At 38.0% G+C, this 24,849-nt stretch overlaps 1 protein-coding gene across 6 annotated transcripts in view; it reads left to right on the top strand.

Moving 5' to 3' along the window:
• The first annotated feature begins 2,745 nt into the window (after nucleotides 1-2,745).
• PSIP1 (PC4 and SRSF1 interacting protein 1) overlaps nucleotides 2,746-24,849 on the top strand; it is a 48,815-nt gene continuing 26,711 nt past the window's right edge. For 2 of the 6 annotated variants that reach the window (XM_070431705.1, XM_070431706.1), the window contains exons 1-6: nucleotides 2,755-2,872; nucleotides 3,420-3,622; nucleotides 7,453-7,529; nucleotides 20,276-20,414; nucleotides 23,022-23,126; nucleotides 24,322-24,384. In XM_070431705.1, the coding sequence (XP_070287806.1) occupies nucleotides 3,551-3,622; nucleotides 7,453-7,529; nucleotides 20,276-20,414; nucleotides 23,022-23,126; nucleotides 24,322-24,384 (456 nt within the window). In that variant the 5' untranslated portion in view covers nucleotides 2,755-2,872; nucleotides 3,420-3,550. Of the gene's footprint in view, nucleotides 2,873-3,419; nucleotides 3,623-7,452; nucleotides 7,530-20,275; nucleotides 20,415-23,021; nucleotides 23,127-24,321; nucleotides 24,385-24,849 lie in introns of all 6 variants that reach the window. The other 4 variants (XM_070431707.1, XM_070431708.1, XM_070431703.1 and 1 more) reach the window with 3 other exon arrangements.

Raw genomic sequence — 24,849 nt, 5'->3', positions numbered from 1 at the left:
CTTTACTCCTCCTCCTCCCCTTTCCATTCGGAATTGCTGCTCCCAGGGACCCTGGGCTTTTGTTCTCTGGAGGCTTAAAATACCACCTGTTTTTCCCTGACTTATTGTTTAAAGGGTATCAACCACACGTGTACAGACGATCACACTGAAATTGCGCACACTTAAAGAAAGCAAGAGCTAAGTTTGTGCTTTAAAAAATAAAACAACATCCACAACACTAAAACATCAATGCTTTCCCATTGTCCCTCTACCTTTCATTTCTTTTTTGAGGACCTCCCTTTGTAGTTACCACCCTTCTTTACTTGTTGGTACTATCATTTAACAGTAATAAACAGTTGTCTTTTAATACTAATTACAATTTATCTATTGTATGTCTGTCTTCCCTATTTTATAGTCTGTGGTGTCCTCTGTATCTGTAGGCTGTTTCTCAAAATTGAATATGCGTAAGAATCACCTGGGGAATCTTTTTAAAATGCAGATTCTGATTGAGCAGTGCTGGGGAGGGGCTGAGTTTCTTCTAACAAGCTCCCTGGTGAAGCCATGCTGCTGGGCCCTTGACCACGCTTGGAGTGAAGCCTTACACGGGTTACAACAAAGGAGGGTCACAAGAAATGATTGCTGGATGAGGCCTTCGTCTCTCCTACACAGTCTTGGAACTTTCTTCAATACATCTTTCTTCACTTTTTTTCTCATGCACAATCTATGATTCACACCTGACAATTATCCCTTTGTGTAGTTAGCTGTGCTCTTCCTTGCCTTGTTCATGTATCAGTCTCATCCAGAAATGGATCACTTAAGGCGTACAACAGTCACCTCCAGCTTCTTTCTATTGTCGTCTACCTTGTAGTAAGCAAGAATCACTTGTTAAAAAAAAAATCATCTCTGCCCTTTCTTGCTCAGCAATGTCTCGTACAGTGATGGCGAACCTTTTGAGCTCGGCGTGTCAGCATTTTGAAAAACCCTAACTTAACTCTGGTGCCGTGTCACATATAGAAATTTTTTGATATTTGCAACCATAGTAAAACAAAGATTTATATTTTTGATATTTATTTTATATATTTAAATGCCATTTAACAAAGAAAAATCAACCAAAAAAATGAGTTCGCGTGTCACCTCTGACACGCGTGTCATAGGTTCACCATCACTGGCCTATAATTTTCTCACTTTTTAGTGTCTTTATCTGGATTTAGAATTAAAATAATGCTGGCCTCGTAAAATGAGCTTGGAAGTCTTCCTTCCTCTAGTTTGAGCTTCAAACTCAAAGTCAGGATGAGAAACTTCAAGACATTTCTCCAAACCTACCTACTCCCTTGCCAACCAGTTAACTTTCACCACTGGGAATCTTCTGCATATTGCTGAGGTATGACTTCGTCTCTTGAAAGTTCTCCACGGACATTTTGCATCGGAAATTTTGCATTGGAAATGCCTTCTTTCATTCCTTTTAATGCCATGTGTATCACTTTCAAAAAATTCTTCTCAATGTTTACCCAGTTTAAAGCTTTTCCTGATTTAGTCCTGGTTGCGAGTCCGTCATTTAAAGGAGTATGAGCGCCATACCATTATTTATTTATATATTTAATATTCTCATGTGTGGTGTTTTTTTCATTTTCATTGTTTCAAATGGGAATTGTTTGTGCTTGTTGTTCATGATTGTATGCACAGCACCTAATAGTGCCCGACACAGGGTAGGTACTTATTTTGTGATTCAACAAAGATGAAACAAAAACTTACGATGAATTTTTATTACTTTTCAAAAATGCCTTATTTACTATATTTGTAAATAAGTGTTGGCTAAAGGATCAAAAAATAAAATAATTTTAGAAATCCCCTGAAGAGTATTTTAAAGGAATAAGACATGTGAGGTTTAGTAACACTACCACTCACCAGCAACCATTCTACTAGGGAATTAAAATTGAGACGCAGTTAAAATTTACTGAAGAGCCCGAACCCACATCCTACCTACAAGGCTTATGCTTTCCTGTCATTGTTTTTTACTCATCACATTTTGCATTCGGTAGGACTGTATTTTCTTAACAGCTCTTGGTGCTTTAAATGTGAAAGAAAAGGAATGAGCGTTCTCATATTACAATTTCTAGGGGGGAAAAAAAAGAAGAAAAAAAAAGGAGATTGCCCAGGCCCATTCAGCGAGGTGTAAGAGGCCTACGAGCTGCACACCCTGCAACCGCCTCATGCTCGGATTTCATCTATGGGTTTTTGTACAGTTTCTTTTTTGGATGCTGCAAACCGCGCAAGTGCAGCCTTCAAGGCTCCCCACCCTGGGGAACGACGCAAGAACATGCAGCTGAGGCTGCCAGGTTCTCCCTCTCTCACACACACACACAGCCACGGGCTGGAGGCCCGGATCCCGCTCCCAAACCCGGTCCCCAGCCCCCGTCCCTCCCTCCGGCCTTTACATACAGTACACATACAAATACACACACGCAGCGCGGCCAGCAGGGGCGGGCCGGGCCCGACCACTCCGCACGCCGCAGGGGGGAGCCGCCGCGGGCCCCTCCGCCTTCGCCCACGCCTTTTCCCTGCGCACCCATCGCTCCCTCCACTCGGCTGTACCTTCTAGGAAAAAGGGAACCTATGAGGACTTAGGGACTTCCGTCGCTCCATTTCGGAGCCATACACCTCGGGCGAGGGCTGCGCCGCGCCCCCTTCCTGGGCGAGCAGTTGGTCCCGCCCCAGCGCTAGCGGGCGCCGAGCGGGAGCCGCGCGGGAGCAGCGCAGCGACGGCGGCGGCGGCGGTTGCGATTCGGAGCCGTTGAGACGCCTCTGCGGCAGCTGGTGGCGCAGGTGGCTTGCGTGGACGCGGGCAGTGGCGGCCGGCCCGCCACCGCAGCCTCGGCGTCCGCAGCCCCGGCAGGTGAGCGGGCGGCGGAGGCTCGCCCCGCCCCCCCTCGGCGGCCTCGCTCGGGGCTGCAGCGGGGAAGTGGCCGCGGCCCGCCCGGGCGCGGAGGGGCGGCCCTGCTCTGCGACCGTCGGGAGGCAGGTCGCAGGGGGGGAGGTCGTGCGTGGATGGAGAGGGGAGGCGCCCCTTTTTTTGGCCATTTACCCTCCCTGCGACCCCTCCCTCTTGGGGCTCACACCCGGGGGGGCGGGGGGCGCTGGAGGCGAGCTAGGGTGGAGAACGGAGAATTGGGCTGAGCAGCATCTCCGCCTCAGGTGGTGGCGTCTTTGGCCGCCGAGCGGAGGACCCGCCGGAGCCTGGAGGGGTCGCTCTGGGGCTGCGAGGCCCGCACTCGGGGGGAGGAGCGGGAGGCGGCTCTCCCCTCACGCCCACCCCCACCCCCACCCCACCCCCTCCCCCGCGGTCCTCCCTCCCGGTCCGCCCCCTCCCCCGTCCTCCCCGGAGGCCCCTCCCTCCGGGTTTCTTCGCTTTAACCGCCCTCGGCGCTCCCCAACCCCGGCAGGCGCGTTGGAACTCCCCGAAGCATCCTCCCGCGCCGGAGCCGCGGTTCCCGCCGGTCCTCCCGCCGCCCCCGCCGCCGCTCCCCTGCGCTGGGCTCCGCATCCGGATCCCCCGCATCGCCCCTCACGAGACATGACTCGCGATTTCAAACCCGGAGACCTCATCTTCGCCAAGATGAAAGGTTACCCTCATTGGCCGGCTCGTGTAAGTGGTTTTCAGGCTTCGCGTTTAGCGGTGCTGCCTTAAAAAGAATTTTTTTTTCCCTCGTGTTCTTTCTCCCTCTGGCTTGCCTCTAAGTCTCATTTGTCAGCCTACATTTTATTTTATTTATTTATTTTTATTTTTATTTCCCCCGTAGTCTCCCAGGTAATTGTAAAAATCCAGGTGTATCTACGTACTCAACGTATTCCACTATTTCCTTCATGTTTCTGGCAGACTTGGGCAGGTTTTCTTAATAGGAAAGATTTAAATGTGATGCCCGTTAATGTTTCATTGTAGGTGAAAATAATCAAGTATGTATGGGCTTTTTGTTTAAAAATAAGGAAACTGACATTTTCTCGATTTCGAGTAAAATGCATAAAACCAATGAAATTAGGCAAACTTTTGGGTGTCGGAGAGAGAGGTGGTTGAATTGGAGATGCAGGTATTCTTCGTGTTTTGTCGTGTCGTGGATGAGGCCTGCTGGGTCTGCTTGTTTAACGGAGGGATGGGACTGGAGAGTCACGGGCATTGCACAGGAAGTGAGCACCAGGGAACGTGTAGGAAATTCAGTTTCACGTTTTTATTCATGAAGTTAGCCTGACGACTTTAAAGAAGTGGTTGTTCTCTTTGATTGTTTCATGGGGGCAAGAGGAGGCGTTGACCCAGACCCCTGGGTGCACATCTAGTGTTCGGGAGGTGAAGGACCAGGAGGGTGTGGGTGTGTGTGAGTATGACATTTAGGAATTGAGATTGTCTAAATAAGTCATTTTCAGAAAAAGCGATATTTTTGTTAGTTTATGGTAGGACTCAGGTTCTAAGGTAATGATGGAACCTAGAAAATGCTGAGCCTATTAGGTTGGTTAGTAAGGTCAAAAATTCTTAAATATAAATGTGATAGTGTAAGGTTGTAATTGCCACTAATTCACTCTTCTTTGAGGATTGTTGTTTCTTAAAGACAATTAAAATTATGGCAGCTGGAGGAAACATACCTGTTGGTTACAGAGAATCATGGAGTTATTGAGGGCGATGCAAATATAAAATATTTCTTGATTTCTCCCATCTAGTTCTTTAAGACTCAGGTTTACAATTCCTTTCCCCAATCTGGAAAAATCTCCCTCCCGCCCCCACACTCAGTCTATGGAGGCTACCTTTTCAGGGGAATCTTACTTGAACAATCTTTAATCATAATTCTTGTCTATATATTTGACACTCTTTCCTTTCTGATCATCTCTTACATGCACATCTTAACTTCCAAATAGATTGAAAGCTTCTTAAGGGCAATAGATGTAAACTGAACTTTATATCCCCACAGTACTTAGTGCATACTAATGCACTTAAAAAAACACTTTATTTCATGTTTAAATAGAGCGCAGGGAAACTTGGCAGGTTTAAGACCCCTCTGAGATATTTTCTTATGGTTTTAGCATCCTTATTTATTTATTTTGAGGTGTTATCTAAGGTAATGGGATACATTTATTTTCAGATTTCCATGCCATAATACAGTTAAAAGCCAAATGAAAATGTTTTAAAAATTATTTACTCTTCCAAATCGTTCTCCCCACATGCTTCAGTATGTTAGGTGAGTAAGGTTACTGCTGATAAAAGCAAAATAAACTAGTCTTAGGAGGGCCAGAGTATTCTCCTTTATTTAGTAAGTTCTATATTTAACAAGTTCATTTGTATTTCCTTTTCTCCTTTTTGTTCTTAGAAGTGAATGAATTTTGATTATGTCCAAGAATTCTATTCCTTTTTCTGTCTTCTTTCCAGTCTTACAAATTAGAAGTCTTTGCTTTAGAGCATTGGTTCTCAACCTGTGGGTCGCTACCCCTTTGGGGGTCAAACGACCCTTTCCCAGGGATTGCCTAAGACCATCAGAAAACACATATAATTGCATATTGTTTTTGTGATTAATCACTATGCTTTAATTATGTTCAATTTGTAACAATGAAATTTGGGGTCTCCACAACGTGAGGAACTATATTAAAGGGTCGGAGCATTAGGAAGGTTGAGAACCACTGCTTTAGAGTTTAGAATATGTATTTAAGGTCTCAGCAGTGACAGTGACAACCATCTGTTCCTATTTTGATCTTAACATTTCCTGTTTACATATCCCAAATTTCATTAATTTTTATGTCTTTCGAATTTTTTTAATCCTGTACCAGTATTAATCATCTTTAAAATCAGCTTTTTAAAAATATATATATTTTTATTGATTTCAGGGAGGAAGAGAGAGAGAGAAACATCAGTGATGAGAATCATTGATCGATTGCATCTTGCACACCCCACACTGGGGATCGAGCCCATAACCTGGGCATGTGCCTTTACTGGAATTGAACCTGGGACCCTTCACTTTGCAGGCTGACGCTCTATCCACTGAGCCAAACTGGCCTGGGCTAAAGTCAACTTTTTTTATTTTAAATATATTTTATTGATTTTTTTACAGAGAGGAAGGGAGAGGGATAGAGAGTTAGAAACATCATTGAGAGAGAAACATTGATTCAGCTGCCTCCTGCACACTCCCCACTGAGGATGTGCCCGCAACCAAGGTAAATGCCCTTGACCGGAATCGAACCTGGGACCCTTGAGTCTGCAGGCCGATGCTCTATCCACTAAGCCAAACCGGTTAGGGCTAAAGTCAACTTTTAAAAATTGCCTAACATTTATTAAACTCTGTAAGCACTAGACATTTTTTATAGACTTTTAAAGCTGTTTGCTAGCTGAAACAAGCAAATCAACTGGTTTGACAAATATCCGTTATCTTAAGGCCTCTAAGGATTTACACAATTCTTGTGGCTTTCTGATAAAGTTGAAATGACAGGTAAAATAGTTATTGATCAGATAGATGAGACAAGCCCCTAAAAGTGTTGGGTGATAATGATTCTATTGATGCCTGAAACCTTCAGACTGCCAGTCAAATCATCCCAATTGTCTTTTCTTCAACATGGTAATAATGCATGCAGAGCATAGTAGGTCCTTTGATGGTCTGCTCTCTTCTTAACAAAGTGAATTGATTTTTAAATTAAAGTGTCTTTGAAATTAGGGGGGGGAAATGTTATTAAATTTAAATTAATAATGAAATAAAATAGAAATTTTTAAAAATTCTGGCTAGATACTACTGCCTGATGGCTTTAACTCTGAGATCTGCTTTCCTTTATTAATAAGCGATAGTACCATAGATATGTTAGAGATAACAGCACCTGATGCTTTCTTTCTTAATTAGTTAGGATTGAAAGAGAAATAAAGAACAAGTAACTTCATGTGATTCAACCATGTAGGTATAAGACCTTTTCAGAATATGTTTCAGACTCTGAGAAACACTACTATAAGCTTTTGTTACCGTCTATTTTACATTACTTCAATATTTGTATAGCCTTCCTGTAAAAATATAATTTAGGATTTTTGAACAGGTTTATACTCCACTATCTAAAATGCTTAGGGTCAGATAAGTTTAAAAATTCAGAATTTGGGGATTTTAGAAAAGTAATGATGGTACCTATATACCATATATTTTGTTCCTGATTAGGGTCTCTGGTGGCACATGATAATCTAGCACAATATTTCTTCAGAGGAGCATCTGTAGAAACACTAGGTGGACAAAAAGAAATGATGGACTAGCTTCCCTATCAGATAAGGTTTTACCACCGAATGAAGTTTTAGAAATATCTTGGTTTTTAGAGCTTCCTGGGTTTCAAAACTAGGGATAAGGGATTATGGACCAGTAGAACTGGTTCACATTATATCAGATCCGTTTTGATGTTTTGTTTCCAGTTTATTCTGTTGTGTTGAAGCATGTATGATTTAAAATATTTTAATTTTTCTGCTCTTTCTTTTAGGTAGATGAAGTTCCTGATGGAGCTGTAAAACCACCAACAAACAAACTACCCATTTTTTTCTTTGGTACTCACGAGACGTAAGTCCTTTTAGCTCTAAAGGCAAATCAAAATTAATTTAGCAGGGTCATTGGACATAAAATGAAAAGCAAGTAGTGATTAATCTAAAGGGAAAATAGTAAAGGAATAGAAAATTTAAAATCATCTTTGAACTTTGGAAAAAGTCTTCAAGTGTCCCTTTTAAAATTTATTTTTAGGGTAGAAAAATTAGACACTGTAGGTTTTAACTTCCTTTGGAAGAAATGTTTCCTTAATCATAAAAGAAAGCTATATATGGATCTCAGCAACTAGAAGAATGACTGATGGATGAAAGTATGTAAGTGAAGATTTACACTTTGAATATTAGCTCTTTATTATATAGGATATTTGTAAGGCCATTAAATTAAAGGTTTGCAGGATATTATTTTCCAAAATTAATGAGATAGCCCTTATGATTAATACTGGTATAGGATTAAAATAAGCATTTCGCATTCATATTTAGTATAAGTGCTTTTTTTTAAAAAATACGTTCTTACTGATTTTTACAGAGAGGAAAGGAGAGGGATAGAAACACTGATGAGAGAGAAACATCAATCAGCTGCCTCCTGCACACCCCCTTCTGGGGATCAAGCCTGCAACCCAGACATGTGCCCTGACTTGTAATGGAACCACTGTTGGTTCCTGGGTCAAGGCACAACCACTGAGCAACACCAGCTGGGCTAGTATAAGTGCTTTTTAGAAAGACAATCTGGCTTTGTTATATTAGCCATACAAACAGTATACAGTGGGAAAGGTGAGAAGAAGAGATATAGATAGTTCTCTCTGTGTGTATTTACATGGTCCTGAGAAACACTGTGACTGTTCTGTTGCCTCTGGTGCATAAGTGGGCAGAGAACCTGATTTGCTGAAACAAATTAATTTTTAAAATTACAACTGAATATTGAACTGTTACTTCTAGGTACATTAGATTACTCTAAGGGCTAGCTCATTAATTTTGGAAAATAATATCCTGTATACCTTTAATTTAATGGCCTTACAAATATCCTATATAATAAAGAGCTAATATGCAAATAGTTGTCACACCCTCGCCTCGGCCCTCGCTGTGGGACCGCAGGAGCTGAGGCCAGGCCCTCTGCCCTACGGGGCTTTACGGGGGTGGGGCCAGCCGGGTCTGGGTCTCGCGTGATTTTGAGGTGGGCGCAGGTGGGCGGAGACTTGACTCTGGATCCCTTGGTGTGCCCCAGACTCTGACAGGAGGGAGATTTTCATATACATTGTACTAATTTTCATCTCTAATACTTCTATTATAGAGAAAGGGCAAATAGCAATATTAAAATATTTCCTCTAATTCCCTTTTAATGTGCACGAATTTTGTGCACCAGGCCACTAGTTATATATAATCTTGTTGATTTTGGACCTGAAGTTTAGAATTTGCCATAATTTTGGTAACATATACTTGTTTACTTGGGAGAAGGAGAAACAAAAGTATTGATATTCTAATTAGAATTATGTATTCCTAAGAGTCTACAATGGCAACATTTGCTTTAATGTTGCTTAGCTACTATATGAACTTTTCTATAATTTCTTTTTACAGCTTTATTGAGATGTAATTTGTGTCATAAATTTTACTTGTTTAAAGAGTATAAATCAGTGGATTTTAGTATACTTACTTCCATAACTATTAGTGTTCATTCTCCATTCCCTCCCCAACCCTAGACAACCACTATTTTACTATCTGTTTAGATTTGCCAAATCTGGACGTTTCATATTCATGGTATCATACAATGCCACATAATTATTTTCTTTAAAATATAGTTTTGACAAAGACAGTAGTGTGGTAAAGGCCTGGGCAGGGAATGGCTAGAAGAGGTCAATGGGGAAAAAAAAAAGGACATATGTAATACTTTCAATGATAAGGATTTAAAATATGCGTGTGTGTGTGTGTGTGTGTGTGTGTATGTATGTATGTAATAAAGGGTGTCCCAAAATTCACGCAAGATTTGAATTTTGCGTGAGCATTAACAACAACAACAAAAAATAATAGCCTAATTTTACTTGGTTTATTGAATCAGATTCTAATATCTGTTGCCCTTTGATTTCAATCCCTTCAAGTTGATAAGCATTACCAAGTACCAATTATGGCCCAGGAGCAGGAACAATGAAGACCAGGGCTTTGCGTATGTGCCAGCAAAGCCGTGGAGGCCATTTACCCGATGTGCTATTCCATACATAACCCTATACTGTATACTTCATGAATCAATAAAAAATTTACAATTTTTAATTATAAACCTGTGTTTTCTATCAAAATTACTTCTTGTGTGAATTTTGGGACACCCTTTTATATATATATATATATATATATATATATAGTTTTGAGTATAGAATTTGATTGGCCTTCAACATAATTATTTTGAGTTGAGTTTAGGTATATCCTATATATAAATACTTAATTTTGTAAGAAATGATGAATTTCTGATTCCATGGGATAGTATACCATTTAAAAACTGTTCCACAAATGTATTAGGGAAAAGTATCTTCTTTTTTTTTTAAACCCGGGCATGTGCCCTTACTGGGAATTGAGCTATGATCAAGTGTGGTACCAGGTCAAGCTGCACCAACATCACATGGGAACTTTAGTTGACATGCAAATTCTTGGGCCCCACCTTTACCTACTGAATCAGAAACTGAGGTGTGGGGCCCAGCAGTCTATCTAACAAGACTTCTAGATGATTTTTTTAAAAATATGTTTTTATTGGTTTCAGAGAGAGGAAGGGAGAGGGAAAGAGGGATAGAAACAGGATGAGAGTGAATCACTGATCGGCTGCCTCCTGCACACCCCTACTGGGGATCAAGCCTACAACCTGGGCGTGACCTGGACTGGAACCAGGGACCTCCTGGTGCATGGATGGATGCTCAACCACTGAGTAACACTGGCTGGGCCCTTCTAGATGATTTTGATGTATGTGAACTTTGGAAATACTATTAGAATAATGGGAATAGACATTTTGTAGAATTTTTTAGTTTTACAACTTTAGAATTCTTTAATTTTTCTGAAATGGAACAGATTTTATAGTTTTATATATATCGTTATAGTTTCATAGAACACATAGTTCATTCTTATGTTAAATTTAAATGAAAAGTGATCATACCTTTACCAACATTAAAAAGTGAAAATTTTTACATTGTATCTGTAAACTTTAAATCAAACTACATGAAACAACTACTAAACTTTTTTTTTAATTTTATCGATTTTTTATAGAGAGGAAGGGAGAAGGATAGAGAGTTAGAAACATCGATGAGAGAGAAACATCGATCAGCTGCCCCCTGCACACCTCCTACTGGGGATGTGCCTACAACCAAGGTACATGCCCTTGACTGGAATTGAACCTGGGACCTTTCAGTCCGCAGGCCGACGCTCTATCTATCCACTGAGCCAAACCGGTTAGGGCTACTAAACTTTAATAAGCATAGTTTGGTTAATGTAGACCAGGGGTGGGGACTATCTGGCCTTCAGTATCATTTGGTTTGGCCCTACTAAGGCAGTTGTAGGCAGGACTCAAAATTCAGTATATCTGGGACATTTTTCATAGCCACATAATTTTTAAGTTGATAATTTTGTATGACTCTTGACAGAAATAAGGTTCCCCACTCTTGATGTAGACAATGAATTACTAATATTTAAGAAATTTGAGCCGAAACCGGTTTGGCTCAGTGGATAGAGCGTCGGCCTGCGGACTGAAAGGTCCTGGGTTCGATTCTGGTCAAGGGCATGTACCTGGGTTGCGGGCACATCCCCAGTGGGAGATGTGCAGGAGGCAGCTGATCGATGTTTCTCTCTCATCAATGTTTCTAACTATCTCTCTCCCTTCCTCTCTAAAAAATCAATAAAATATATTTTTTAAAAAAAAGAAGAAATTTGAATATGTTCGAGGAATTGCAATGTAATTTTAAAATTAAGCTAATGATAATACATTTCATTTCAAAATGCACTGGTAATGTTTTGTGCCTTAGTGTTCTTATAAGTATACTGTTTATCTTTGGAAAGGCCATGCTGCTGTATCTGTCAGTTTGGTGACTTTTTGTACCTCAGGTTAGATTTTAGAAACTAGATCTCTGGTGATTTGCCTACCCCCCATCTCGAAAAGTTGGGAGGGTGGTTATTTGAACCTTTCAATTTGGATTTTGCATAAACAGTTTATTCTAATGGCCTGTAGTTAGGGAGATGGGAAAGGAGGAACATAGAAGATAAAATGGCAATTTAGTAAAACTGTGTTTATTCATAACTTTTATATATATCCTCATTGTTTTATAGAATACATAGTTCATTCTTACATTAAATTTAGATGACGAATGATCATACCTCTAACATTTAACAATGAGGGTTTTTACATTGTATAAGTTAAGATGCTTTTATTATGAATTTAGAGCAGAATCATTTTATAACTCTTTTGTGAAAATGTCTGAATTTTCTTAGTGTTTTATGACATTTACAGTAAATTCATCCAATAATCAAGTTTTGAATATTAGACAACAATAAGTGTATACCAACTCTGACCATATACTAAATATCTTAAAACTAATAACTTTAAAACCTGTTTTTAGTAAATGAGACTGACATGGACCCAATGCTTTTCTGGAGCCAAAAGTCTTGGTGTTTTCTTTGATTACATATGATAGTTTTTCCCCTTCCCACGTATAGTCAGCAGGTCTTGTTCTTTTCCTTTAAAGTGCATCCTGATCTGCCCACTCTTCTCCATATCCTCTGCTACAACTCAAGTCTGTGGCACAAATTACTCTTTTTTTTTTTTTTTTAATTTTATTGATTTTTTTTTTTTACAGAGAGGAAGGGAGAGGGACAGAGAGCCAGAAACATCGATCAGCTGCCTCCTGCACACTCCCCGCTGGGCATGTGACCGCAATCAAGGTACATGCCCTTGACCAGAATCGAACCTGGGACCCTTGAGTCCGCAGGCCGACGCTCTATCCACTGAGCCAAACTGGTCAGGGCCACAAATTACTCTTGTAAATAGTTTCCTAACCCTATCTTGGTCTCAGTTTTTACTCTTCATGTATAGTCCAAGTGATCTTTACTAGGTACATCCCTGTCGGAGCATGTCATTTTCCTGTCTGTAAACCTTCAATGGTTCCCTTACAAATGTTATCAACCAATAAAACCTGCAAATTTTGTCTACAAATGCAGTTTATGAAACCCTATATGAATTATTACCTATGCTTATTACCTCTCCAACCTCATCACATGTTTTTCACTGTTACATAAATATACTTTATTTTGTCTCAGGTCCTTCCTTTTTTTAAAAATAATATTTTATTTATTTTTTACAGAAGGGAGAGGGATAGAGAGTTAGAAACATCGATGAGAGAGAAACATCGATCAGCTGCCTCCTGCACACCCCCCACTGGGGATGTGCCCACAACCAAGGCACATGCCCTTGACCAGAATCGAACCCGGGACCTCTCAGTATGAGCCAAACTGGTCAGGGCGTCTCAGGTCCTTCTTGCTTGTTTTCCCTTTGTTGGAAAATGCCTTCAGATTTTTTAAGTCTGGATCTTAGCTCAAATCTTCCTTTTTATGCTTATTTTCTTTATTGCAATGACGATCGAATTTTTTTCTTTTTGCTTCACCCACAAGTGAAGAGCATGGAGAGTACGGAACATATTTTTATTGTTTGTCATCATTTAAGTACCTGGAGCATAGTAGTTACATAAATATTTGGTGATAGATTGCAAGCTCCATGTCCTAGATAAAATCACTTGTTGATTATGAATTTGCAATCCATTAACTAACATTTGTATAGCGTTTAAGCCAATTAGATCTTTAAATCTTGACTGCCATTTAACCTGCTATATAATATATGACCTTGGGCAGATTATTTAACCTTGTGTCCTTTTATCATTTGTAAAATGGGGACAATTTTGGGGTGCAAATAGGATATTACATGGAAAATTATTGGAACACCCTGGCTGGTTTGCTTCAGTGGTTAGAGTGTTGGCCTGTAGAGAGAAGGGTTCATTTCCCAGTCAAGGCCTCATAACTGGGTTGCAGGTTTGATTCCAGCCCTGGTCAGGGGCGGGAGGCAACCAATCCAAGATGTCTGTCTCTCTCCGCCACCCTCTTCTTCTTGTTCTTCTCCCTCTTTCTTCCACTCTCTTAAAAATCCATGGAAAAAATATCCTCAGGTGGTGATTAAAAAATAATGATAAATAAAAAATGCTTGGAATGGTGATTGCATGTATTAAACACTAAATGTCAGCTCTTAATTAAAATAATGTTGCATATTATTTTTCAAAGACATACTTGCAGTGTTATTAAATTGTTTGACATGCAGTCTGAGTTTTGCTAATTACCACCATTGCTAATTGAGGAAATACTCTCACCTAGGTCTATCTATTTCTCTAAAGTCTAGAAAATTTAAATGAAGATGGTGTTTTTGCTACTTTTATCTTCTTACTGCTCTTTTCTCTCTTTTTTAATACAAATAGGTTGGATGCAGGCTGTTTTAAAACCTGCCTAATCTATAGTTTTAGGAGGGAAAGTGATTATCAGGTAGTGTCCCAGTTTTTCTTATAACCTGTCCACGAGAAAGGAATAAAGGAATGAATCACAGAATAGGATTTTATTTTTTTCTTCATTTGTTCTTCTGTACAGCTTCTGTACTCTAGCCAAAGCTGCATGTGTTGGTGTGGGATTTGTATAGTTTCGCGTAAGCCTAATACCAAGTAATAAGGAGAGGAGCTGTTTATTCATCTCTATAACAGCAGGTTCATGGCACATAATAGATGTATATTCAGTTGTCTGTTGAATTATATTCTATTATAAAAGAATGCATGCTGTTGTAAAATACAAAACCTAGTTACAAAACAGTATGTGTCAGATTTTATGATTTGATTAAAAAAGAAACAGCAAGTTAGAATTTAAAAAAATAGAACTTTCTATTTAGTAATATTTAGCAGTTTTGAATTTGATATCTTTAGCTCTGATAAGCTTTCCCATGTTTTATACTCGACTTATGGTTTGCCTTAAAGGAAGAGTTCTAGGTGTGGTAACTGAGCTTTTGTGAGGGATATATGTTTACTTGTGGGTATACACATTGTTTACAAAAAAGTGAATTTAGAGAAATAGCTGCTTTTTCTATGTACTTACGATCTGTAAAAAAGGAATATACAGAAAAACATTTATGGCCTTTAGAAGTATGCCATGTAACAAAGCAGTTGAAGGATTTAAGTTCCTTCAGAATTATAAAATTAGTACTGTAGTTAGTGATTTGTTATTTTCTTAGGATATTTTATGTTAGCCTTGGTTTTTATGGGCTTTGACATTGATATTTGAAGTCAGTTCTTTTTTATATATTGGGATACAGCGTCAGTATTAGTAGATGTTTGGAAAACTATAGTGGATAAAGGAAACTCTGAAACCTTTCTAAGGAACATTGTGAAGAGATGAGGCTCTGCTGTTGTGATCCCCTAAGGCAGGGGTCCTCAAACTTTTTAAACAGGGGGCCAGTTCACTGTCCCTCACACCGTTGGAGGGCTGGACTATAGTTTAAAAAAAAACTATGAAATTCCTATGCACACTGCACATATCTTATTTTGAAGTAAAAAAACAAAACAGGAACAAATACAATATTTATATTTGCATGTGGCCCGCGGGCCGTAGTTTGAGGACCCCTGCCGTAAGGTTTCCTTCAGTTTGGGAATTTGGTGGGTTATTTGGTTTGAATTACTGCATATTTTTTATTGTTAAAATTTTTTTCACAACATAAAAGAGTTCTCTACAAAAGAAGCATTTTTACTCATTTTTTAGTGACAACCCCTAACCCTGTTAATGTTTTGATATGTTTTCTTTGAGATTTGTTTGTCACTTGAGTGTTTTGAGGGATGAATCACCCACAGCCATATAAGGTTGTGCCCTTGGGGACCAGCAATGGCTTTCTAAAAGCTAATCTGGGTCCTATTCACCAAACCTTTGTGATTACATCCCCTCCCTCCCACCCAGGAGTCTGTGTTGTTAAGTGTTTTTTATTAAAATGTAATTGACATATATTGCCTAAATTTGAGGTGTGTTAACTTGATACATTTATATATTGCAATATGATTACCACCATCGTGTTAGCTAATACTTCCATCATATCCCATAATTATTATTTCTTTTTCGTGGTGAGCACATGGGAGGATTCTTTTTTCATTCACCATGGTTTTTTTGTCTTAAGCTTATCCTTTGACCCAAGAGTTCTTTTTTCCCGCCCAATAGTTTTACTTAGAATTTATTTTGGAAATATGTTCAAAGATTGAGCAATATGTTTATTTAATACAGCTGAATTATTTTATAATAGAAAATTTGATATAGAAAGCCCAATAATAGACAAATTAATTTTGGGATGGCCATTCAGTGAAATAGTATGTAGCTGTTAGGTAATTGTTGATATGAGAAGATGTTTGCTTTAATTTGAGAAACATTTATGGATGAGTATGTATATTTAATGTATATTTCTATATACATTAACATTTATTTTCATATACATTAAAATTACATATTTATGTGTATATATACAACAAATATCTGAAAACAGTGGCTATCTAGTTGATAAAATTATGGATCATTTTTATTTTATTTGCTAGGATGTGGCATTCACTGAAAAATATTTTAACAGCTTTATTGAGATATAATTTATATCCCAACCAATTTAAAGTGCACAATTCAATAGATCTTAGTATATCCAGGTAGTAGTGCAGCCATTTGCTCTTCTAGAACATTTTTAGCACCTAAAAAGAAGCCCTGTACCCATTAGCAGATACTTCCCATTTCTCCTCACTTTTCCCTCCTGCCTTGCCTCCTTTGGACATTTCAAGTAAATGGACCTGTACAGCATGTGGTCTTTATTGACTGACTTTTTAATTTCTAATTTTAATTTTTAAAATATATTTTTATTGATTTCAAATAGGAGGGGAGAGGGGGAATGAGGTAGAAACATCAATGATGAGAGAACCATCAATCAGCTGCCTCTTGCACACCCCCAACTGGGGATCAAATCCGCAACCCAGGCATGATCTCTTGACCAGAATCAAACCCAGGACCCTTCAGTCCACAGGCTGAAGCTGTGCTCACTGAGCCAAACTGGCTAGGGCAGTGGTCGGCAAACTCATTAGTCAACAGAGCCAAATATCAACAGTACAACGATGGAAATTTCTTTTGAGAGCCAAATTTTTAAAACTTAAACTATATAGGTAGGTACATTGTTATTAACCCTTTGCACTCCGCTGTCCCTTCTCAGGGGACATCGGAATTCTAGCATATCACTCGGATGTCCCCTCTCAGGGGACATTGCAGTTTATTAGTGATTACGGGGAATTGAGTTATTTCAACGCAACTTTTTGAGACATGCATGTTTCCCTGAAGTTTTATCTTGAAATGGCACAAGAAATTAAATCAAAATATCGTAAAATTACTAAGATATATACAAGAAATGTCAGCGGGTTTTGTGTCGGATTAAACAATAAACTACATATTCCCGATGTGGGACAAAGAAAACGGGACTGCATTGTGTGTTCTAACAGGAAAACACCTGGTGGCAGGCGTCAAACCACTTATTACTGTCAAACATGCACTAATCAGCCTGCAATGCATATTGGGGAGTGTTACAAAACTTATCATACTGTACAAAATTATAAACAATAAAATATTGTTTTTTTTTGCAAATATACATTCCTCGATGTCACCCAATTCATATAAGTCCAATATCATTATAATACATTACTTGGTTCCAAAATTATACTAAATAATACGAGGGTCTGTAAATGCACGTTTCCGCCGCAAAGTAGCGTCGAGTAGCTGGTAGCCAATGTCCAGAATGGTTCGGAGTGCAAAGGGTTAACTTAATTAGGGTACTCCTAAGCTGGCCTTTGCTAAAAACGTCCTCAATCTGATTGAGGTACGTTCGCTGAGGTTGACCCCTTCCAACTCTCCCATCCACACTCGTCTTGTATATTTGTTTCGTCTAGCTCCTTTTGTTCATCCTCTCTATATGTCCAAACCATCTCAACATGTCTTTCTCAATCCTCGACACTACATCTTCTTTCACCCCACAAAGTTCCCTAAAATTAACTTAATAAACTTTAAAGTTTTAAGTCAACTTCGCACTGTACGTGTGCACACGTGGTATTTTGTGGAAGAGCCACACTCAAGGGCCTAAAGAGCCGCATGTGGCTCGCTAGCCTCGGTTTGTGGACCACTGGGCTAGGGCATGACTGGATTTTTTATTTAGCGTGTTTTCAAGGATCATCTATATTATAGCATGTGATAGTACTTCATTTCTTTTCATTGCAAATATTTCATTGTATTGATCTACCGTATTCATTCATCAGTTGCTAGATGTCTGGATTGTTTCTTTTGGCTATTATAAATAATACTGCAATAAACATTTGTGTACAAGTTTTTGCGTGGACATGTTTGCGTTCCTATAGGAGTTGAATTCCTAGGTTAAAGGGTAATTTTATGTTTAATCTTTTGAGGAATTATCAGACTTAAAAAATCAGCTGACACCTTCCTACCAGCAGTCTGTGAGGGTTCCATTTTTTCCGTATCTTTCCTGAGACTTGTTCTTACCTATCTGTTTTATTAGAGCTATCCATGTGGGTGTGAAGGTAGTACCTCATTGTGGTTTTGATTTACATTTCACTGATAGCTAATGATACGAGAATCTTTTTACAGTGTAAATATTTTTTAGCCTTCTGTATATAACATGAAGGTCTCCGAGGAAGTGGTGCCAACCAAAACATTAAAGATTTTCACATCACTGAAGGTAGTGCCAAGGATAACATGCTGGAGGCTGATCGTACTTAGAAAGGAGTATTACAGTTTGCTAAAGCATAGAAAATATGCCCACTCCATATCATAGGTTATGTGATCAGAAGGCAGCAAGTGCTGTTCAAACTATTAACAAATTTTACGATGAAATGAAACAGTTTAAATATCAATGTTTCTAATGTTTTAAATTACAATGCACTAAGTATTTTGCTTTTTTTCTTTTTTTTCCCCATTTCCTTGGACACTGTCAGTAATAGTGTTGAAAGTTTTGACAATATTTAAAGATTATAAGCATGGCCGGTGTGGCTCAGTGGTTGAGCGTCATACCTATAAACCAGGAGGTCACGGTTCAATTCCCGGTCTGGGCACATGCCTTAGTTGTGGGCTTGATCCCCAGTGTGGGGCGTGCAGGAGGCAGCCAATCCATGATTCTCTCTCATCATGGATGTTTCTATCTCTCTTTCCCTCTCCCTTCCACTCTGAAATCAATAAAAAATATTTTTTTAAAAAATAAAGATTATGGAACAATTATAATTTTTCCCATTGTTAAGATTGCCTTACAAAGTCATTTTTATGGTCTCATATTGTCATGCAAGCAAAGGACTGCCTTTTTGAGAAAAGAAAAATCCATATAAATTTATCTGGTCAAACCTATAAAATACCAGCAAAAGCTTAATACATACTTGTGTGCATCTACCTTTATAGAATTGACAGACTTCTACAGAACTGACTGACACAATAAGATATAAGGGGTAAATATATCTGTTTGTATACACCACAAAAACAATAGAATCTCTTCATTGGCGGATTTCATATTTCTGAATTCACCTCCTTTGTAAAGTTTGTAATTCCAAATCTATACTTGCGGTCATGTCAGCTGAGGCTAAACAAGACAGTGCTTTTGCCTTTTTGTTTAAGCTCTCATACTATAAACAAGTGTACTTTTGCAGTCTACGTAGTGCCATGGTTTTTGCATGTTTGTGCTTTTTGTTGGTCATTGGGTATTTATAATGGCCCCCAAATGTAGTGTTGAAGGGCTGTTAGTATTCCTAAGTATAAGAAGGCTGTGGTGTGCCTTATGGAGATAGTATGTGTTATACAATCTCTTGGCTGTGAGATGAATGTTAATGAATTATCAATATTTATTAAATAAGATGTCTTTCAACAAAACCACACATAAAACAGGTTATGTATTTTGGTTTATTGATGAAAATGTGACCAGAGGCCCATAGGAACCTACCTTGTATTTTTCCTGAAGCAGTGGTGCAATATTTACTAATTCAGTATTTGTGACAACTTTATGACATAGTTACCACAAATACAAGAATTGACTGTTGTGCATGTGTATGAATGAACCAATGAACCACTTAAAACATTTGATTCCCTTATTGAAAAAGTAAAATTCTTATACTCACTTTTTTATAAAAATTTGTATAAATATAAAACATAAGTGCGTATAGTAATATATTCTGTTGGTGGTGTTTTATGAATTGTGTAATATACCAAATTTAAAATAAACTTTTATTTGGAGTGCATTTAAATGTATTTATTAATGCAGTCATGTCACAGTTTCATTTTTTTGCATTTTTATATTGTACAATATATAACAATTTCCCATTTTAACAATTTTCAAAGTGTACAGTTCCATGCCCTTAAGTGTGTTCTCATTATTGTGCAACTTGCTTGTTACTTAGTTTTTTTCCATCACCATGTATCCCCTTTATGCCATCTTCTACCTCCATTCACTCCCCTCCCCCAACTTGCTTGGTTTTATAAATAGGATTATGGATGTAGGAGCTTAATAAAAGTATTCAGAATTAAATATAATTATTTGTCTACCCCTTTATGTAAGATTTTAATGCATTTTAGATTAAGTTTGATAATTGCATCATATAGCAGTGCTATTTAATAACATATTTTGAGATTGCTTTGCACTCATATTTTTCCCCCCTCTCCTTTTTTTAGTGCTTTTTTAGGCCCAAAGGATATATTTCCTTACTCAGAAAATAAGGAAAAGTATGGAAAACCAAATAAACGAAAAGGCTTTAATGAAGGTTTATGGGAGATAGATAACAATCCGAAAGTGAAATTTTCAAGTCAACAGGTGCGTCATATTACATGATACTTAGTTTAGTATTGTGTATACAGTCTTGGGGAATACTCACTATTGTAGCGGTAGGAAAATATTGATTTAAGAACCATGTCAGTTTCAGATTAAATTGTTCTTATTTGTGAGGTTGAATGTTGACCTTTAATATCTAGATGAACTGATGAAAATATTACCTGTATGGTTAAATAGATCTCAGGAAACTGGGATATATTGTAGTTTAACTCCGTCTGATTGAGAGTTTAACATATCATCATTGAATATAAAGCCACATATACTGTTCTCTTAAATTTAGGTTAATAATTTGAAGGGTGTGTGTTTTCTTACTCATTTTAATTTATCCATAAAAGTGTATTAGAATATGATCCTCAGATGGGTTAAGTTAAATATGTGACAGAAGTACTTATAGCACTATGCAAATTATACTTGATGTTTTTGGTGTCTAGAAGATTAGACTTAAACCTCCTTTTTATTCTGTTTTTCATGTGATCAGAGTTTTTGTTCACTTATATTAGACTTGAGATAGTAAACACTAGGAAAAGTACAAGTAAACCTAAAGAAAGAGATAGCCATAAACTGAAAAATTTTCATATTCTGCTTTTAAATCTCTATTTAAAAAATTTTTTTTGGTTCTTTGCATGTGCCATGCTTGTTCTTCGCTTTGAAAGCTTTTCAGGTGCTGTTCTATCTGGAACATTTAAATCGTTCATTGATGCTTCAGGGCTTCATTAGATAATCCTAAGTGCTTTTCATTATCATCCAAAACTTATATTTGTTAAAAACTCATCATATCATACCATAATTGCTTCTGTACTTTATTACCATAGACTATTAACTCCATGAACAAAGAAGTTGTATGCCCATTGTTATATGTTGTGGGCAGAATAGGTTTTCACTAAATATTTGTTGCATGACTAAGAATAGATGAGTGATTCCCATCATTATTGCCTTGATTGTGTAAAGAGTCCAAAGAGGTTGAATTCTTTCTTAAAACTAATATTTTATAGCTGCATCTGAATCCTGTGTCCTGTGACTGTACCTTCAAGGTCTTTTTCGTCTTCCAGATTGCCCAGCATGGTCACCCTATCCTCTGTTCCTGTCTACCTACTTAATCTTTATATAGTTTTCACCATATATACTTGGAATTTCCCATTTCACAGTGAAATTTTTGGTTGGTTGTATGCATGAAACCAAAAATATGAATGATTGTGCTGATATGATGTACTGTGTTCCTGCCCAAACACATTCCCAGTGGTTTATTCTTAGAGTGTGGTGAAAGCAGTGATGCCCAAACTGAAATAAAACAAACAAGCAAAAAAAAATTGGCCATCATAATTTATAAAAATTTCTATAGTGCTGTAAGTAATTTGGGGGCATTTTTATATGTTTTGTTGTAACTTTATAATAATTTTGTGTCTTATCAGCATTGCCTTTTCTTACAAAAGAGGAAATGGGTTTACAATTTAAAAGATTTGCCAAAGGGGCCCTAACTGGTTTGGCTTAGTGGATAGAGCGTCAGCCTGCGGACTGAAGGGTCCCAGGTTCGATTCCGGTCAGGGTCATGTACCTTGGTTTTGGGCACATCCCCAGTAGGGGCTGTACAGGAGGCGGCTGATCGATGTTTCTAACTCTCTATCCCTCTCCCTTCCTCTCTGTGAAAAAATCAATAAAATATATTTTTTTAAAAAAGATTTGCCAAAGGGAATACAACTAGAAAGGGGCACAGTTTGGATTATAATGCTATCATTTTGTAGATCTGTGCTTACGCTCATCTCCCAATGTGTACTGTGTTGCCTCTGTTCATCTTTTCAGTTGGTATTAATGAAAGTCTAAGCCCCTAGATCACCTGCTTAAGTATCTTGGGGCTACTTTACAATTTTTTAAATTATGTTCTATTGTTTTTTTTAAATATATTTTTATTGATTTTAGAGAGAGATGAATGGAGAGGGAGAGAGAGAGAGCAACATCAATGATGAGAGAGAATTACCACTCGGCTGCCTCCTGCACACCCTCCACTGGTGATTGAGCCCCCAACCTGGGCATGTGCCCTGACTGGGAATCGAATCAGCGACTTCTTGGTGCATGGGTGGATGCTAAACCACTGAGCCACACCAGCTGGGCTACTTTTACAATTAAATGATGATTATTGACTCTCAGTCAGTATCTGTTAAATCCAAATCACTTAAGTTTGGGTCTGCATTTTAAATAAACTGCGTTTGAGTTATAGATCAATCTAAGGTTTTATGTCTTACATAGTTAAGCTTCTCCGGAATATTTCAGTAATTGAATACACTGTGCTATTCTAAATCAACTTATATTGTATCTTCTTGGGTATTTGTTGGTTAGAATATCAGAATGGTATTTGTGATTGTACTTCCATTTCAGCCTCACTATTTTGTCTTCTGCCCTTGTATATATTCGGTTGCAGGACTTCAATAGCATTTAAAACTTTTAAAATTGTATATATTAAAAGTGCTCTGTGGAACAGAAATTGAGGGTACTTTTCTAACTTTTATAAACAGGCTTTTGATTTTTCATTGGTAAAAAAATTTAAATTTGGTAAAAGTTTTATTTTATGAAATTAATACACTCAATTCTTCATAGGCATCAGCTAAACAATCAAATGCATCATCTGATGTTGAAGTGGAAGAAAAAGAAACTAGTGTTTCAAAGGAAGATACTGACCATGAAGAAAAAGCCAGTAATGAGGTATGTTTAATTTCTCTTATATTCTAAGTCCATTTTGTTGCAAGGAAGAAATTGTAAAATGAGATGATTACTTGATTGTAAAGTAGAAAGTAATCTTTTAAAGTAGTTGGATAATGAATGAGAGAATGTAAGACTTATTTCCTTGTGTAAATATTAAATACCGTTTTGTAAAATAATTTTTGCGTCCTTAATATGAATGGATGTTTTTATTTGAGGTTATTTTGCTGTGCAAAATATGAGGTCCACCTATAGGAGAGTGGATTACTATTTGTTAAGAATATATATATATTTTTTAATATATTTTATTGATTTTTTACAGAGAGGAAGGGGGAGGGATAGAGAGTTAGAAACATAGATCAGCTGCCTCCTGCACACTCCCCACTGGGGAAGTGCCAGCAACCAAGGTACATGCCCTTAGACCAGAATCAAACCTGGGACCCTTGAGTCCACAGGCCGACGCTCTATCCACTGAGCCAAACCGGCCAGGGCAGGAATATTTTTAAAGCAAGGTTTTGTGTAATGGATGTACTGGAAAGGGCATTGAACTGGATTTTTAAAAACCTAAGTTTATTTCAAACTCTGTGAGTAAGGAGACTCATTTAGCCCTTCTAGGCCTCATGAAATGGTTATTAGATGATCTCCAAAATCCCAGCCACCTCTTAAAATTCAGAACTTTACTGTAGAAAAAGTGATTTCATAAATTTAAATATATAAACTTCCTGGTATGCTAACAAGTGTGACTTTATTAGATTTGATCTGACAGAGAAAAGAATTTTTACTTTTTGGCAAATATACTGGCTATTACTTTGACCTTACAATGATAATGTTAAGGCTTTTAAGAAAATGATTTTATTGATTTCAGAGAGAAGAAGGGAGAGGGAGAGAAACATCAGTGATGAGAGAAAATCGTTCGAATGCCTCCTGCATGCCCCCTACTGGGAATTGAGCCCGCAACCCGGGCATGTGCGCTGACCCAGAATTAAATTGAACCATGACCTCCTGGGTCAATGCTCAACCACTCATCCACACAGGCTAGGTGATAATGTTAAGACTTAATGTTTATAATTTCAAAGATTAGAGAAGCAAAACCAATTTCCCTAGTAGTTTTAGTGACGTGTGCTTTTGACTTTCAGTTTAAGAAATTTTCTTTCAGTCTTGGCAACATTTATTTTATTTCATCTGTAATTTTTTCTAGGATGTGACTAAAGCAATTGACATAACCACTCCAAAAGCTGCCAGAAGAGGAAGAAAGAGAAAGGTAATTTTACTGCTTAAATAATTTTTCAGTTGCACTAAGGAAGAGTAGATATAATGAAACCTTACCATTTAGCTTCAGTTTTGCCTTTTACTCTTAATTCCTTTAATTGTTTAAAGGGTAGGTTTTGTTTACTTATCAAAACTGTTTTTCTTTTCTTTTTTTTTTTTTCCCTAATCTTCATCTGGGGATATGCTTTCATTGACTTTTAGAGAGACAAAGGGAGAGAGAGAAACATCGATTGGTTGCTTCCCATATACGCCCCTGCCTGTGTTCACATCTGCAAATTAGGTATGTGCTCTGACAGGAATCGAACTCAAGACCCCTCAGTGCATGGGATGATGCTCCAACCAACTGAGCCACACCGGCTAGGGCAAAACTTTTCTTTTCATAATGATACAGCATCCTTAAGATAAGTTGAATGGTAAAGAAAATAAAATGAACCAATTTTTATTCCTTTCAATGAAT

This window comes from Myotis yumanensis, unplaced genomic scaffold, assembly GCF_028538775.1.
Source record: "Myotis yumanensis isolate MYYU_CA2020_CCGP unplaced genomic scaffold, mMyoYum1.0.hap1 SCAF_12, whole genome shotgun sequence".
Taxonomy (NCBI): Eukaryota; Metazoa; Chordata; class Mammalia; order Chiroptera; family Vespertilionidae; genus Myotis; species Myotis yumanensis.
This window is presented reverse-complemented; position numbering and strand designations above follow the sequence as displayed.